Genomic DNA, 13,666 nt, shown 5'->3' with positions numbered 1-13,666 from the left:
TCCCTCCCACAGGATGCCATCCTTCCCAAACTGATCCTGCGTGGGCCTCCCACGGGCTGCAGCTCTTCAAGCACTGCTCCAAAATGGCTCAGTACCATGGGGCATGGGTCCCCTAAGGGAGCAGTTACCCCAGCCCTCCTGTCCCACCGTGGGCTCCTTTCCACACACTGCTGCTCCTGCAGGGTCTCTCCATGGGCTGCAGGAGGACAGCCTGCTCTACTGCAGGCCTCTCCTGGGCTGCAGGGAACTTTTGATCTGTCCTGCACCTTCTGTCCTCCTCCTGCCCTGACTCTGGTGGCTGCAGGGCTGCTTCTCTCACATTTCTCACTCTCCTCTCCCAGTTGATTTTGTGCAGCTTTTTTTCCCTTCCTTCAGTCTGCTCTCCCAGAGGCATGCTCAGTGTCACTCATGGTTCAGCTCTGCCCAACAGCAAGTTCCTTTTGGAGCAGCTGGAGTTGGCTTTAATCTGACATGTGGCAGCTGCTCACAGAAGCCATCCCTATAGCCCCCTAATACCAAAATCTGGCCATACAAACCAAGCTTGTATGCTCGAGCAAAGGCACAGACCCAATCTTGTACTTCAAGATGAAGGCAGATGATCAGGCAGCTTCTCCTCTGAGGTCACTCTAGCATAACAGCCAAAAAACTGAAGTCAGCCACAACATTTCAAACACTTCAGTCTTTGTGGAAGTTTCTCAATCTGCTTGCTATGAGGAGCAAATTTCCTGTGAAAACAAAGTACTGTACACTTTACAAAAAATTGTGTAACAGATTCATGAACTTTTAGACAGGACAAGGGCAGGCTTATTGTAATTCTGTGTTGAAAGTGGGCTGGTACTGGGAAATTCCCAGCCCTGGGTATCCTTTTCAATTTCCTCTTTTCTGGGCTTTAAATCCCTTATAAATACCCTTTCTGAAAGCAGACAAGACGGGCTTCACTTCACCTGGCCTCCTGGCTTTGCCTTTCTGCAGTGGTGAGTGATACTCTGAAATTATGTGATGCATGCACTGTTTTTGGTATTTGGGAACGGGACTGATGTTTTAGCATGTGAGACTTCTCTGCTCTCATGGAAGAAGCAGCAGGGAATGCTAAAATGCAGATTTCTCCTGTGTGTCTGCCTTTGTTGACGAGTCCTATGCTGAGCTCTTAGGCAGGCTCTGGGGTGGCTGTGTGAATGCTCCTGCAGCTGCCTGGGCACAGCTTTGGATGTGATGAATGTTATGTCAGAGATCTCTAAGAGGTGCTCTAGAACTGCTAATCTCTCTTAATTTCTTACAGCTCTGTGTCAGGTTTGGGCAGGGAACCATGAGGCTCTGTATCTTCTTCGTGTTGCTCTCCATTGTTCTATATGCAAATGCTGACAACCCATTCTCCAGGGGTTTCAAGTTTATGAAGGATGCAGCTGGAGGTAAGTTGTTCCATCACCACTGGTCTTCCTCTCAGGACCCAATCCCTGAGTCAAGGAGGTCGGCAGCTCCACATAAGGGACCCTGTTGGTCTCTGCTTTTGGGAGAGGACCTTGATCAGCCTCCACAGGCCCTTTCAGTTGGCATCTCCCACTGGAAGGCCCATTTGGACAAATGCCTCTGTGCTCCTTGGGTCTTTCCAAGCACAGCACAAAGAATATGGCAGGCCTGGGCTCAAGCTCAGGGACACCCCTGCAGCCGAAAAAGGATTGCAGGAATAGGCACGTGCTCATGGAGCACTTTTTGTGGACCAACTGGGTGCACAAATCCTCTACTGCTAAAGTCTCAGAATAAAGCTGGTCCCTTCTCTAATGCACACTACAGATCTAAATTGTCACTGCCAGCTTGCTTTGAGACAGAACTCCTCCAGCCCTTGAAGCATCAGAGCCAAGCAAAGCCTCCACGTCTCCATGAAATTCTCCGCAAGGAGTCCCTTTTCTTCTGCTTTGCTAACCTTCCCTCCTTTAGTAGAGGTTGATTAGAGAGGTTTTTCTGTGGGGACACACAGGGATCCCTGGGGACACGTGGGGCTTTCTGGCCCAGCAGTAGCCACGGGCTTCTGGCTGAAACGGTTGCTTGGCTGCTGCTGGAACGGGACATCAAAGTTGATGTCACCTCGTTCTGTCCTCCAGGCACACAGGATATGTGGAGAGCATACCGGGACATGCGTGACGCAAACTACATTGGTGCTGACAAGTATTTCCATGCTCGTGGCAATTATGATGCTGCCCGGCGAGGACCCGGTGGTGCTTGGGCAGCCAAAGCGATCAGGTAACGGCATCCATCTCGTTAACAGGGAGTAAGTAGGGATCCAGGCGCCCCAGTCGGAGCAAAATCCTTCTCGGTACACACGAAGCTCTGCATCCAGAAGGGGAATGGAGGGAATGTTGTTCCAGGAGGGAGGGAGCCGGCACGGGGCAGGACCGCGGCTGGCAGCGGGGTGCCGGCGGGGTGCCGGCGATTCAGGCGTGCTGTCCTTGCAGCGATGCCCGGGAGCTCTGGCAGAGCGGTATAAGCGGCAGAGGCGCGGAGGACACCCGGCTCGACCAAGAGGCCAACGAATGGGGCAGAAGAGGCGGTGATCCCAACCGCTACAGGCCCGCAGGCCTTCCCAATAAATATTGAACTTGCTCCGTTCCCCTGTTCCCCCTCCCTTGTGCAGACCAATAAAGAAGCTGCTGCGTTTCCAGGACTCGCTGTCATCTGCTTTATCTTGCGTTCGAGCGTCTTCTCCGGGGACGGGAGGGAGGCGAGGTGGACTCGGAGCCCCGGCCGGCAGGTGGCGCTGCGGGGGCGCCGTGGGGCGCCGTGAGCGCAGGCGCCGCTCTGGCCGCCGTCTCGTTGGTGCCGGTGAGGCGGCGGGGCCCGGCGCCATGGATCGCAACCCATCGCCGCCCTCCAGCGAGGCGGAGGAGGAGGGCGACGCGGTGGGCAGCACGGTGTACAGCAAGCATTGGCTCTTCAGCATCCTCACGCGCCTCATCGAGGTGCGGAGCGTGGGGCGGGGCGAGGGTTGAGGCCCGCGGCTCCTGAGTGGCAGCGCGTGAGGGCCGTGAGCGGGCCCGCTGCCCTGACCGGGAGCCGTCAGCCCGCTGCGAGGGCGGGACACGCCGCTCCTTGGGCTTCTGGCGGTTCTTCGTCTTTCTCGTGGCCTTTAACCCCCCGCCCCCCCTTCCAGCTCATCAGCCCCGAGAAATCCGAGCCCAGCGAGAACCCTGAGGGGATCCAGACGGAGCTGGATGAGGAGATGGAGAACGACATCTGCAAGGTGTGGGACATGTCCATGGATGAGGTAGGAGCTGGGCGGTGCGGTCACACTTCTGCCGTGTTACCGCTGCCCTTAGTTTTATCCGTCTGAAGTCTTGTGGGAAAGAGTTGAGTGGAGGTGCGGGCTGAAGGTATTTCAGGCGGTTCCGCCCCTCTGCTTCGGCTGGCGGCGTCCTCGGAGTCTCCCAGCAGAGCAGGTGAGGTGCCCGGCACCGAGGAAACAACGCAACAACACCTTTGTTGGTAGGAATTCAGAAGCCGTGTCAGAATGATGCATGCTGTGAACTTTTGAATGTTCTTGCATATTTCGTAGTTGTGAATGACAAGTATGCTATGAGATAAAAAGAGAATATGGCGGTTTATTATTGTTAATGCAGCAAGTAGGAAAAAAAATATTTTGAGGATGAAAGATATAAAATCAGAGACAGGAATGGCATAACAATAAAAAGTTTACTGAGAATACTGTAGGGCAGGAAAATAAGTAGTGCTTATAATCCAGGAGGTGATGTCGTTTCTTTTCTTGTGTGTTAAGGTTTCTGCCCATCTGACCTGTCTCATTGTCTCAAGCTGTGGAGACACAAATGCTTTTCAGGGCTTTAGTGTAAGCCAGGTCAAAGATACTTAAATTGTAGAAGTGGATTAAGTGTAATAGGAGATGGGAAGGAACAGAGGGGAGACCTGTGCTGATTCTCCTTCCCAAGACCCAGATTATGTAAACTCTCCTTCCATGGTCTGGTGCAGTTGGGACTGTTTGTCTAAAATTTACTGCAACTTCTTGTATGTTTTCTGCATTGAATAACTCAGAGTCACTAAGATTAATCCCTAGCGTTTTAGTATCTTGTAAACTGTTCTTCCATGGTACTGTACAAACAGCAGGAGAATCAACTCTTTGAAAGGGTAGAAAACTGCAGAACAAGGGGAAATGGTTTTAAGTTGAGGGAAGGAAGATTTAGGTTGGATGTTAGGGGCAAGTTCTTCACAGAGAGTGGTGAGGTGCTGGAACAGGCTGCCCAGAGAGGTTGTGGATGCCCCATCCCTGGAGGTGTTTGAGGCCAGGTTGGATGGGGCCCTGGGCAGCCTGGTCTGGTATTAAATGGGGAGGTTGGTGGCCCTGCATGTGGCAGGGGGTTGGAGATTCATGATCCTTGAGGTTCCTTCCAACCCTGGCCATTCTGTGAGGAGACTCAGTGCTCTCTTCCGATGGAACAAATGCTTTGTGTGCTTCTGAGCCCAGCAGCAATATGGAAAAGCCTTCTGTCAGTCCTGGCTTCCGGCCCCCTACTGTGATCTGCCTGAGCTGCCCTCCAGGCATCCCTCGGGTCGTGCCTTGGCTCAGCCGGCAGCAGCAGGGCTTATTCACACCATGAGATAAACGCCTCATTTTTTGTAGCGAGTCATTGATGCAGTCGTTGATCTGTGAGAAAAGGTTCGATTTGTGTTCTGAAACTGTAAAATGGGTAGGTTCATTTGCTCTGTCGTTCATTTTCTCCGCAGGACGTTGCTTTGTTTCTTCAGGAGTTCAATGCCCCCGATATATTCATGGGAGTTTTTGCCAAATCCAAATGTCCTCGTCTGACTGTAAGTATGGGCTGCCAAAAACTGGCCTGTACTAATAGTAACAGCAGACACCTCTGTGCCAGCGTTCCTAAACAGCTCCCACCTCCCACTGCGCTTTTGAAGAACGAGGAGAAAACACAATTTAATTATAGGATGCTTTTTAGCACGGTGTCTTCAGTATGGTCCAGTTAGCAGCTATTTTGGTGATGATGAAGCTGATACACATCATTACTAATGGTATCAAACCTATTATATGACTCATCTGTAGAGGGGGAAATAAGAGTTGTCCCTAGGACTCTGTTATTGCTTTAATAATAGCAATGCTAGTCTAACTTCCAAACAATGTATATGTGCCTTGCAAGAGAACTTCTATTTCAAGGTATATTTGCTTTTATGAAGTGCCTGAACTGTGCTAAATATCTGCACAATACTTGTTGTGTACTTCAGTCTAGCCTAACAACGTCCCTTAGGAAATCTGTACCTATCTAGACATTGCTAAGTCAGAAGTATTTGAAAGCCAAACTGGAAAGCAGCTTTGAACCTTTCTTATGTCTTATGGCTGTGGAAATAAAATTGTGAACTGCGTTGCAGATATTTCACTGTACTGTGCATTGACTTTTCAGGAGATCTGTGTGGGAATACTGGGCAATATGGCCTGTTTCCAAGACATATGCATGTCCATTAGTAAAGATGAGAATCTCGGGTAGGTGTGTGTGTACTTTATACATGCTAAGTACTGCTTTTATAAGCTCTCACATTGTATACTACAAAAGGAACTAAATTTCCTTGCACTGCCTTTGTTCACATATCTTTGACAAACCCTTAGTGGTTGGAAAGTGTTCAGTGAAGATGAAATGAATGCCCACTTGATGTTATTGATGTAATGTTTTATAGCCACTTGTCAAACTCTTGCATTTTCAATCTCTGAGCCTGGCAATCTTGAAGCACCAGTGATGCATTGTAAGGAAGAGCTAGTTTTAATCATAGTGCACTGCTGCAGCTATGAAATTAAGTTTGGAATGTATGTTTTTAAAAAGGTATTAAAAGTTTTTTTTCTTAATATTTTTATCTTGGATTTTCTACTTAAAGCCAAGTGTTACTGCAACGTTTGTGTGATTCAGACTCTCCAACTCTCCTGGAAACAAGCAGGTAGGACATCTCAGAAATTAACATATCCTTAGTGTAATTCTGCTCTGTTCTGAGGTCCTGGGAAAAAGTTTTGCAAGCGGGCTCATTATTTTAATGTCTTCCCATCCTATCCTTTTGTCATTTCCACTTTATTCTGGATTTGATTTTCTGTGGCTCGGTTCCTGTCTGCTGTCACTTCATGCTTGTTACGTTGGATTTACACTTGTACAGCTAAGATCAGTGATCTGGCTTCTGATCTGTTACAATCTGTGGGCAATTTCTGCCTAGGCTGTTGCTGACTTGCCTCTCCCAACCTGAGGTGGCCAACATTTGGGTTGAGAGGATCCGAGACAGCCCTTCAGTGTATGACTGTGTTTGCTTTATCATGTCAAGCTCTACAAATGGTGAGTTGCCACTGAGAATGAATGTTTTGCATTCATGTTTTGCAGAAAAGATAAGAACTGCACTATGCAATTACAAAGCCACGTGTTTTCATTTGGGAGTACGAGATTTCTTCATCTTTAAAGGAAGCCTCCTGAATTCGAAAGACACCAACATAAATCTGTCCCTCCTTTGCAGGATTTATAAGTACACATATATAAACTGAATCACAGAATGGCCAGGGTTGGAAGGGACCTCAAGGATCGTGAATCTCCAACCCCCTGCCACGTGCAGAGCCACCAACCTCCCCATTTAATACCAGACCAGGCTGCCCAGGGCCCCATCCAACCTGGCCTTGAACACCTCCAGGGACGGGGCATCCACAACCTCTCTGGGCAGCCTGTTCCAGCACCTCACCACTCTCTCTGTGAAGAACTTGCCCTGACATCCAACCTAAATCTTCCCTCCCTCAACTTAAAACCATTTCCCCTTGTCCTACAGTTACCAACCCTTTCAAAGAGTTGATTCCCCTCCCCTCTGTAGGCTCCCTTTAGGTACTGGAAGGCTGCAATGAGGTCACCCCACAGCCTTCTTGTGCACGTACAGGACTCCAGCTAATTTAGCTGTTAGAATTTGAAAAATGCCAACTTCATGTTGTTTTTTTGTTTGTTTTTGATGACTCAGAAGTCATGCTTGTTCCCACTGAAATCCCAGATCTACCCGAGTAAAATGGAGGTGAGCAGGCGAAAAATACATTTTTAGGGACAAATTTTGTCATGTTTTATTTCAGAAGCAGAGGTTTTGACTTTTCAGAAACCTGAAGTCTCTTCACCAAAAAAAGATCCTACTTTATAAATGGCATGATGGGGTATAATGTATCAGTGGGCTTTCCAGCAGTCCCTATCTATCAAGCTTTTCACCTCATTTGTGCCACAAAAAGCACACGAGCGTAGCAACCCTTAGGAGATAATGAATGAAACAGATGTATTTCAGCACTTAATTTATTTGGATACTTTTGTGTGTTAGCATTTTGTGAACTAATTTCTGCTCTTTATTTGCTTGATTTTTGGTTTCTTCTTTTTCGTGCAGTTGAATTGCTGGTAAAAGTGGGCGAAGTGGTGGACAAACTCTTTGATCTGGATGAAGAGGTGATGTTAAACTGGATTAAAAGTGGCACTTGTCAGCCTCTGGGACCATCTACAGATGACTCCCCTGAAGAGCTTCCAGATTTTAAAATTGTGCCTTGTATACTTGAAGCAGCCAAACAAGTCCGGTATGTGAGAGTTCTGTCTGGATTTGTAACCCTGTGTGTTAGCTTGGTAAGCTAATCTGGCTTCGTTTCTTCTTTCGTTCTATGTAGCTCAGATAGCCCAGAAGGACTTGATGTTTATATGCATATCTTGCAGCTCCTCACTACAGTGGATGAGGGCATACAGGCTATTGGTAAGACACTTGAATTGCTGCATATCGTGGGACTAAGAATGCAAGCAACTTCCAGCTCATCAGATGTTGAGTGAGAAGAAAAACAGTTAGCGTGCCCAGATTAAATCTGATGGGTTCTCTTTGTTTCTTTTTCAAGTGCAGGCTCCTGATGGAGGAAAAGAGACCTGGACTTTACTTTATGACCTCATTTGCCACGAGCTCTGCCAGCCGGATGATCCGCCAATCATTGTGCAGGAGCAGAAGACTGTATTGGCCTCTGTTCTGTCCGTGCTGTCTGCCATATTTGCTTCACAGACAGAACAGGAATACATCAAGATGAGGAAAAGCAAGTCATGCCTTTTTGTTGTTGTTCCTTTTGCTATTTTAATGCTGTTACAGTTGACCCGATGGAGTGAAAGATGGTTAATTAATTGCTGTTTAGTAATAGGTCAGTTCAGAACGCGTAACTCAGATGCATGTTTGAATGCAGTAAGGCTCCTCAGTGGCAAATCTGAAAATCACGGGTAGCTCAAAATTCAGGTCCTGGATACCTCTGAACAGTTGTGGCATTAGAATCTGTACATTCTCTTCAGCCTTCTCCACTGGCCAAGTGCATGAGAATTGCAGAATTTGTCTTTGCTAAAATAAGGTCTTGCTAGTCTTTTTTCTCAAGAGGGGGAAATTCTGTACTTGAATCCATTTAATCACTTGTTACTTTTCAGTCCATTGAGAAGTCTTTAGAATTAAAAGGCTTCTGTGGGAATGTGAGTCAGCATCACCTGTAGCAGAAAGAGGTTTTGCCAGTTTTGTTTATCAAATGGGATTATCATGGTGCAAATTTAACATACAAGCTTCCCCTTTTCTCTTTTAAAGGTGCTAAGTGAGGTCTGGCTATCATTAGGTTTGCTTGTAGTTTGGTACAGCAGAGAGATAAAAGAGATAAGAGAATGGCACAGAGGGCTCCAGTCCTCACCATCCCTGCTACTTCTGCAGACAGACCTACACAGAGAGTGTTCTCAGGAGCTCAGAAGTGGGTTTGGTGCACTATTGCTCACAGGACTCTAGAAATAATTAGGCTTGCTTTAGGTTACTGTGGAGAAACACTTTCTTCTATTCCCTACCATTACTGTAGAATGCTAATAGATCCAGGTTAGCTTGCAGTAAAGAATGACTTGGATTTTAAGTTGTTCCACTTGTTTTTTTTTTTTTGAAACAATGTTTGATTAAAAGCCATAACAATGTCAGAATACACATTCCTATGGCCTTTCTGTAAAATCTTCCCATCTGCCTCAGAATTGAAATTCCTTGAAAGAATTAGTAAAAAAATTAGTGTTAAACTTTCCCTTTTCTGTTCTCTTATATTAGATATGCCTCTGATTGGGAGCTTGATTCGTATCTTACAATACATGGAGGGCTGTGGGAAGAGATCTGTTGATAACTCAAAGGAATCTGAACAAGAAGAAACTGGAAAGGCTGAACTAAAGGAGGAGGATTTTCATTTGAAAATTTTGAAGGATATTTGTTGTGAATTACTTTCCAATATGTTTCAAGAACTGACCAAGGTAAGAATCATTTAAGTTCTGCTGATAGATAGAGAAGGCTCCTGGGAGACCTCATTGTGGCCTTCCAATACTTGAAGGGAGCATATAAACAGGAGGGGGAGCAGCTGTTTGCAAGGGTGGATAGAGATAGGGCAAGGGGGAATGGTCTTAAACTGAGACAGGGGAGGTTTAGGTTAGGTTTTAGGAGGAAGTTTTTCACAGAGAGGGTGGTGAGGCCTTGGAACAGATTGCCAAGGAGGCTGTGGATGCCCCATCCCTGGAGGCATTCAAGGCCAGGCTGGATGTGGCTCTGGGCAGCCTGGTCTGCTGGTTGGCAAGCCTGCACATAGCAGGGGGGTTGAAACCAGATGATCATTGTGGTCCTTTTCAACCCAGGCCATTCTATGATTCTATGATTCTGTTTTAATGGGACGTTTTTCTGAGCAAGTGAAACAGCATTCTGGAAGTTCATTAGAGAACTGATCAGAAAGTCTGTAATGTGTGTCAGCAGAGACACGTGTTTTCTGAGGGATGTGCCTTTGGGCCAAGACTTCTTTACTATAGGAGCCTTCATTCAGAAGAAGGGACTTGTGTAAGGTGTGAGATTTCACACCTTATTGTATTAATGTTTGGTACTCTCAGAACTCTTCAAGTTCTACTTGCTTGTGGTTGTTTCACTTGTTCTGTGAATGAAGTACATCCTTAAGCCACTGTGTACACAGCTCTGTGTTTTTCTTTGACAGCCACTCAGGATATTCTATTTACATTTCTCATTTAATTTTCTAGGAAAATACATTAGAAGGACTAAACCAGGGACATCTAAATGAACAGACGTGTTCCTGTGCGTTCCAGAACCTCTTGCCCCTGTATTTCACATCAGTGAGTATGTGGTAAAGCATATAAGATAGCTTAAAAAATACTGCTCTTGGAAGTCCTTTGAGGATCAGGTGTAGAATAGAGGTTGGACAGGATTGCTCAGGCACAGGTAATGCACCACTTCAGGCAGTCTCATCCTCTATCTTATGGCTTTCTTCAGCCAGAGCTTTGCCTAGGTCACCAGCTAGGCAAAGGGTCAAACTGTGCTGGAATGAAAGAAGGACTGCAGAGGTCTGCCTGCTGGGAATCTGCCCTGGATATTCTTACAGAATAATCATAATGTTTGGTATTGTTTTCATGTAGGAAACTTCTCTTTATCTACTTTTAAACAATAAAATATCAGCCAACTGACGCTATCGAGCTGAGGAGGGAAGGCATTTACAATGGAACATTTGTTCATTTTTCTTTATAATAGCTACTGCTGGCTGCTGTTGGTAGGAAGATACAGGAGTAGAAATATTCTTAAACCTAATATGAGAGTTGTGGTCCATGCAAGCAGGCTTCTTCTTATTCTTCTGTGTACATTTGTGCTTGCAATTGTATTTCCAGGTGGAGAGTTTCCTGGAAGTCCTGCGTGAGGCTGATGGAACGCTTGCTGAAAATCTAGAAAAACGTTTCCCAAGCCTGAAGGTCCCCACCTAGGAGTGTACATGAAATACTTTTCCTTTTTTGGAAGGAAGATTTTTTTTGACTGTTTGCTACAGTGTTTCAGAAATTAATTTTTCAGTACATGTGGAAGAATGGGGCAACTTCCTTACCAGCAGGTGGCTTTTAAGAAATGTAGCCCTGATTGAGTAAGGTATTACTTGGTCTGCATGGTGAAGGAAATTATTTGGAGTTTGGTTCTGCATCTTCCATCCTGTTTGCTCTGGTGACGAAAGACTGTTCACTTCTTGTTGCTCCTGTGCAAAATAGTGTTGTTTGAATAACTCTTAGTCCTGTGCTTTTCAAGTTAGGTTGAATCAGCAAAATGAATTAAACACACTGAGTTGTTCCTGACGTGATGCTGGCATTTTCCAAGTTGCTGCTGGCAGCAGAAAAATGAACTAATGGGAAATCTCAGATGTCTTTTGGCCAAGCGTTTTCATGCACCTGATGAAAATAGAGTTAAATTACACAGCAAAGAGTTGTTTTTTCTTCTTACAACAGTACCTTGAACAGCTATAGTAACAAATGTTTCATCCTGCACCTTCAGAATCTTTGTGTCTGATACTGAAGCCTCTTTTGCACTGCAGCGCTGAGTCCTGACATGCAGGCCCCATGCATTTCAAGGGATTGAGAATGTGCTTTCCAAAGATGTGTGCTGCAGCTTCCAGCCACAGCAGCCAGTTACCCGGAGTTAATGATGTAGGTTTGGTTTAATCCTTGGCATACTTGCCAACTTTTTGCTTTTTGAAAGCGATCTGCACTTCATTTTGGGAAGACAACACCTATCACGGTTCTCTCCTTGTTTGTGTGTTTTATGAGTCCTCTGTGAAGGACATCAGAAATGCCTTGTGAGCCTGGCTTTTCAAGGAGTTAAGGTATTAGATCACTTGTAGTCAGTGAATTCAGTGTACAGAGTCTCTCTAAGAACCATGCTTTTAATTACTTTCTTTTTAAACTGCGTTTCCTGTTCACATTCCTGCATGCAGAGCAGCTAACATTCTGTGTCTGCATGAGCAGCACATCAGTGTTTCAGTAAATTGGAGGAGAAAACAATTGGTCTTCATCAGATTTGGGATGTAAAGAGAACTAGAAACCAGAGCATAGAGAATAACAGTACCACTGTACACACATTACCCAACACTTCAGGTTTTTATAGGCTTTTAAGTATTGTGCTGGGCCATGTTTTGTTTGCCCCAAGTTTCACGTACATGTGGCAAATACAGTATCTGTGTATGCATATGGACTTGTCATCCAAACTTCAAGTTTTCAAAAAAAAAAAAACAAAAAGCACATTTCAATCTTTTCTTTGGACCACCAGCAACTTCTGAATTGTTGGTATGGGGTTTGGAGTTAAAGAGTCTGGTTTGTGTTACCAAAAAGAAGTGCAGTGGTTTCTATGAATTTTTGTACGCTGTGTTTATTGGAGAAAACTGGTAACTGTGAATAGGATGACAACATTTTTCATACTACTTTGACAGTTTTTGGATATTTTCTTAAACCTTCAGATTTGTAATAAAGTTTCTTTTTTTAAAAAAAGAAATCTGTACGCTCTTCTTCATTCCAGGTATCAAATGAATTCATTTCCTGGGCTGCTGGAAACATCCGTTACTCTCTTAAACATGTCCTTTGTAAGGAGCAAAGTGGAACCTCCTCATCCCATCACTGTCCTGTAAAATATGTTGTTCTTCCTTGGATGCTCACTTTAACCGTCTCTTGTTGTCTTTGCTTGGCCATTCTCATGGTCTGGAAGTCAATGCCTCTCACCCACTTGCTGGCTTGTCTGAATTAGTTCATCCCCAAACACATTGTATGTATCTTCATGTATCTTCACAGTAGCCCACCACCAACTTGTTTGCAGCATTTTCCTGATGGGATTGCCTAAGTTGGATCATAGCCTGTCAAGTAGTAGGACAAATGGGTGGTTTCCATGAATGGCAATCCAGCTGGGTCCTATCCTCTTCCACGTGGTGGAAGGAACTGTAGAAGTAGGTTCATCAGCCTTGCTTCTGCAGAATACAAATTCAAATACGTTGGCATTTTTATCCTTTCTGAACTTAATGGAAGGAGACTTCAGTCGTTTACCCCACCAAACAGCTGTTCTTGTGTAAGCTGTGCTGTGTGGGTGAGGCAGAGCTGTCTTTAACTGAAAGAAGTTGATGCCAGATTGTTCGTGAGGGAAATGTGCAATGTTTTTGTCATTCAGACTGGTGTGGAAGAAACTTTGTGACATCAGGTGTGTGATGTATCTGCAACGGTGCCCATGTATTACAGCATCTTGCCAGCAGGGATCTCTCTGTGCTTGTGCTTCATGAACATAACATGCCCGTTCATTTTCTTCCCTCCATCCTACCCATCCTTTGACACTCTGTCAGGTCAGGACTCGCTGAGCTTGCTGCTTCAGAATGGCTTTATCTGTAAAATCAGGAGAGCGGCTTTCTTGCAAACCAAAGAGCTGATTCATCCTCAGTGCCTTCTGCAGAGCTCCAGACAATAAGTGGCTGTATGAAGCATTGAACTAAAGTTACAGGAACTTGGTCCTGCTTAGGCTGAGCTGCATGTGAGTTGTGGTATGAGAACACCTAGAAAATTGAGGTAGAAATTGGACCACAAGGCTTGCAATATTGGTGTAATAATTTCACTCAGAGATAGGAGTATTGGTGTTATTTTTGACTCCTGTTTTGTGTCCATCTAGCATCTTTATCCCACACAGCAATGTGCTCCTGGTGGGGCAAAGCAACGTATATCCAAAGAAATCTGGTGTGTGGGGAAGAAAACTGGTAAGAAACGCTTAATCTGCTCCCTTCATGGTATGAGGAGATTGTTGCTGCTGAGACAACATTTTTGTCTCGGACCATTCATTTCTGATAACCTAAACCATG

At 45.4% G+C, this 13,666-nt stretch overlaps 2 protein-coding genes across 3 annotated transcripts; both read left to right on the top strand.

The window, feature by feature from the left end:
- The first annotated feature begins 824 nt into the window (after nucleotides 1-824).
- LOC128087017 (serum amyloid A protein-like) lies at nucleotides 825-2,659 on the top strand. Its single transcript, XM_052696157.1, has 4 exons — nucleotides 825-974; nucleotides 1,280-1,409; nucleotides 2,100-2,238; nucleotides 2,451-2,659. The coding sequence occupies exons 2-4, from the start codon at nucleotides 1,307-1,309 to the stop codon at nucleotides 2,590-2,592; spliced, it is 384 nt and encodes a 127-aa protein (XP_052552117.1). The 5' UTR covers nucleotides 825-974; nucleotides 1,280-1,306; the 3' UTR covers nucleotides 2,593-2,659.
- Nucleotides 2,660-2,797: 138 nt separating this feature from the next.
- On the top strand, nucleotides 2,798-12,327 carry SAAL1 (serum amyloid A like 1). Of its 2 annotated transcripts, none has more exons than XM_052696156.1 (12): nucleotides 2,798-2,954; nucleotides 3,146-3,235; nucleotides 4,729-4,812; nucleotides 5,415-5,494; nucleotides 5,881-5,940; nucleotides 6,208-6,323; nucleotides 7,390-7,573; nucleotides 7,661-7,743; nucleotides 7,880-8,068; nucleotides 9,088-9,284; nucleotides 10,050-10,142; nucleotides 10,689-12,327. In XM_052696156.1, the coding sequence occupies exons 1-12, from the start codon at nucleotides 2,841-2,843 to the stop codon at nucleotides 10,779-10,781; spliced, it is 1,383 nt and encodes a 460-aa protein (XP_052552116.1). In that variant the 5' UTR covers nucleotides 2,798-2,840; the 3' UTR covers nucleotides 10,782-12,327. The 2 variants fall into 2 exon arrangements, with proteins under 2 accessions (XP_052552116.1, XP_052552115.1); XM_052696155.1 differs by having other exon boundaries at nucleotides 3,146-3,259.
- The last annotated feature ends 1,339 nt before the right edge of the window (nucleotides 12,328-13,666 follow it).

The sequence above is a fragment of the Tympanuchus pallidicinctus genome, unplaced genomic scaffold, assembly GCF_026119805.1.
Source record: "Tympanuchus pallidicinctus isolate F22 unplaced genomic scaffold, pur_lepc_1.0 scaffold3, whole genome shotgun sequence".
NCBI lineage: Eukaryota > Metazoa > Chordata > Aves > Galliformes > Phasianidae > Tympanuchus > Tympanuchus pallidicinctus.
This window is presented reverse-complemented; position numbering and strand designations above follow the sequence as displayed.

Coding starts and splice junctions, on each gene's coding strand:
- SAAL1 (XM_052696155.1), top strand. CDS start 2,841: ATGGATCGCAACCCATCGCCGCCCTCCAGCGAGGCGGAGGAGGAGGGC. Junction 8,069..9,087: donor ATACATCAAGATGAGGAAAA/GCAAGTCATGCC, acceptor CTCTTATATTAG/ATATGCCTCTGATTGGGAGC. Junction 10,143..10,688: donor TGCCCCTGTATTTCACATCA/GTGAGTATGTGG, acceptor TTGTATTTCCAG/GTGGAGAGTTTCCTGGAAGT.
- LOC128087017 (XM_052696157.1), top strand. CDS start 1,307: ATGAGGCTCTGTATCTTCTTCGTGTTGCTCTCCATTGTTCTATATGCA. Junction 1,410..2,099: donor TATGAAGGATGCAGCTGGAG/GTAAGTTGTTCC, acceptor TCTGTCCTCCAG/GCACACAGGATATGTGGAGA. Junction 2,239..2,450: donor TGGGCAGCCAAAGCGATCAG/GTAACGGCATCC, acceptor CTGTCCTTGCAG/CGATGCCCGGGAGCTCTGGC.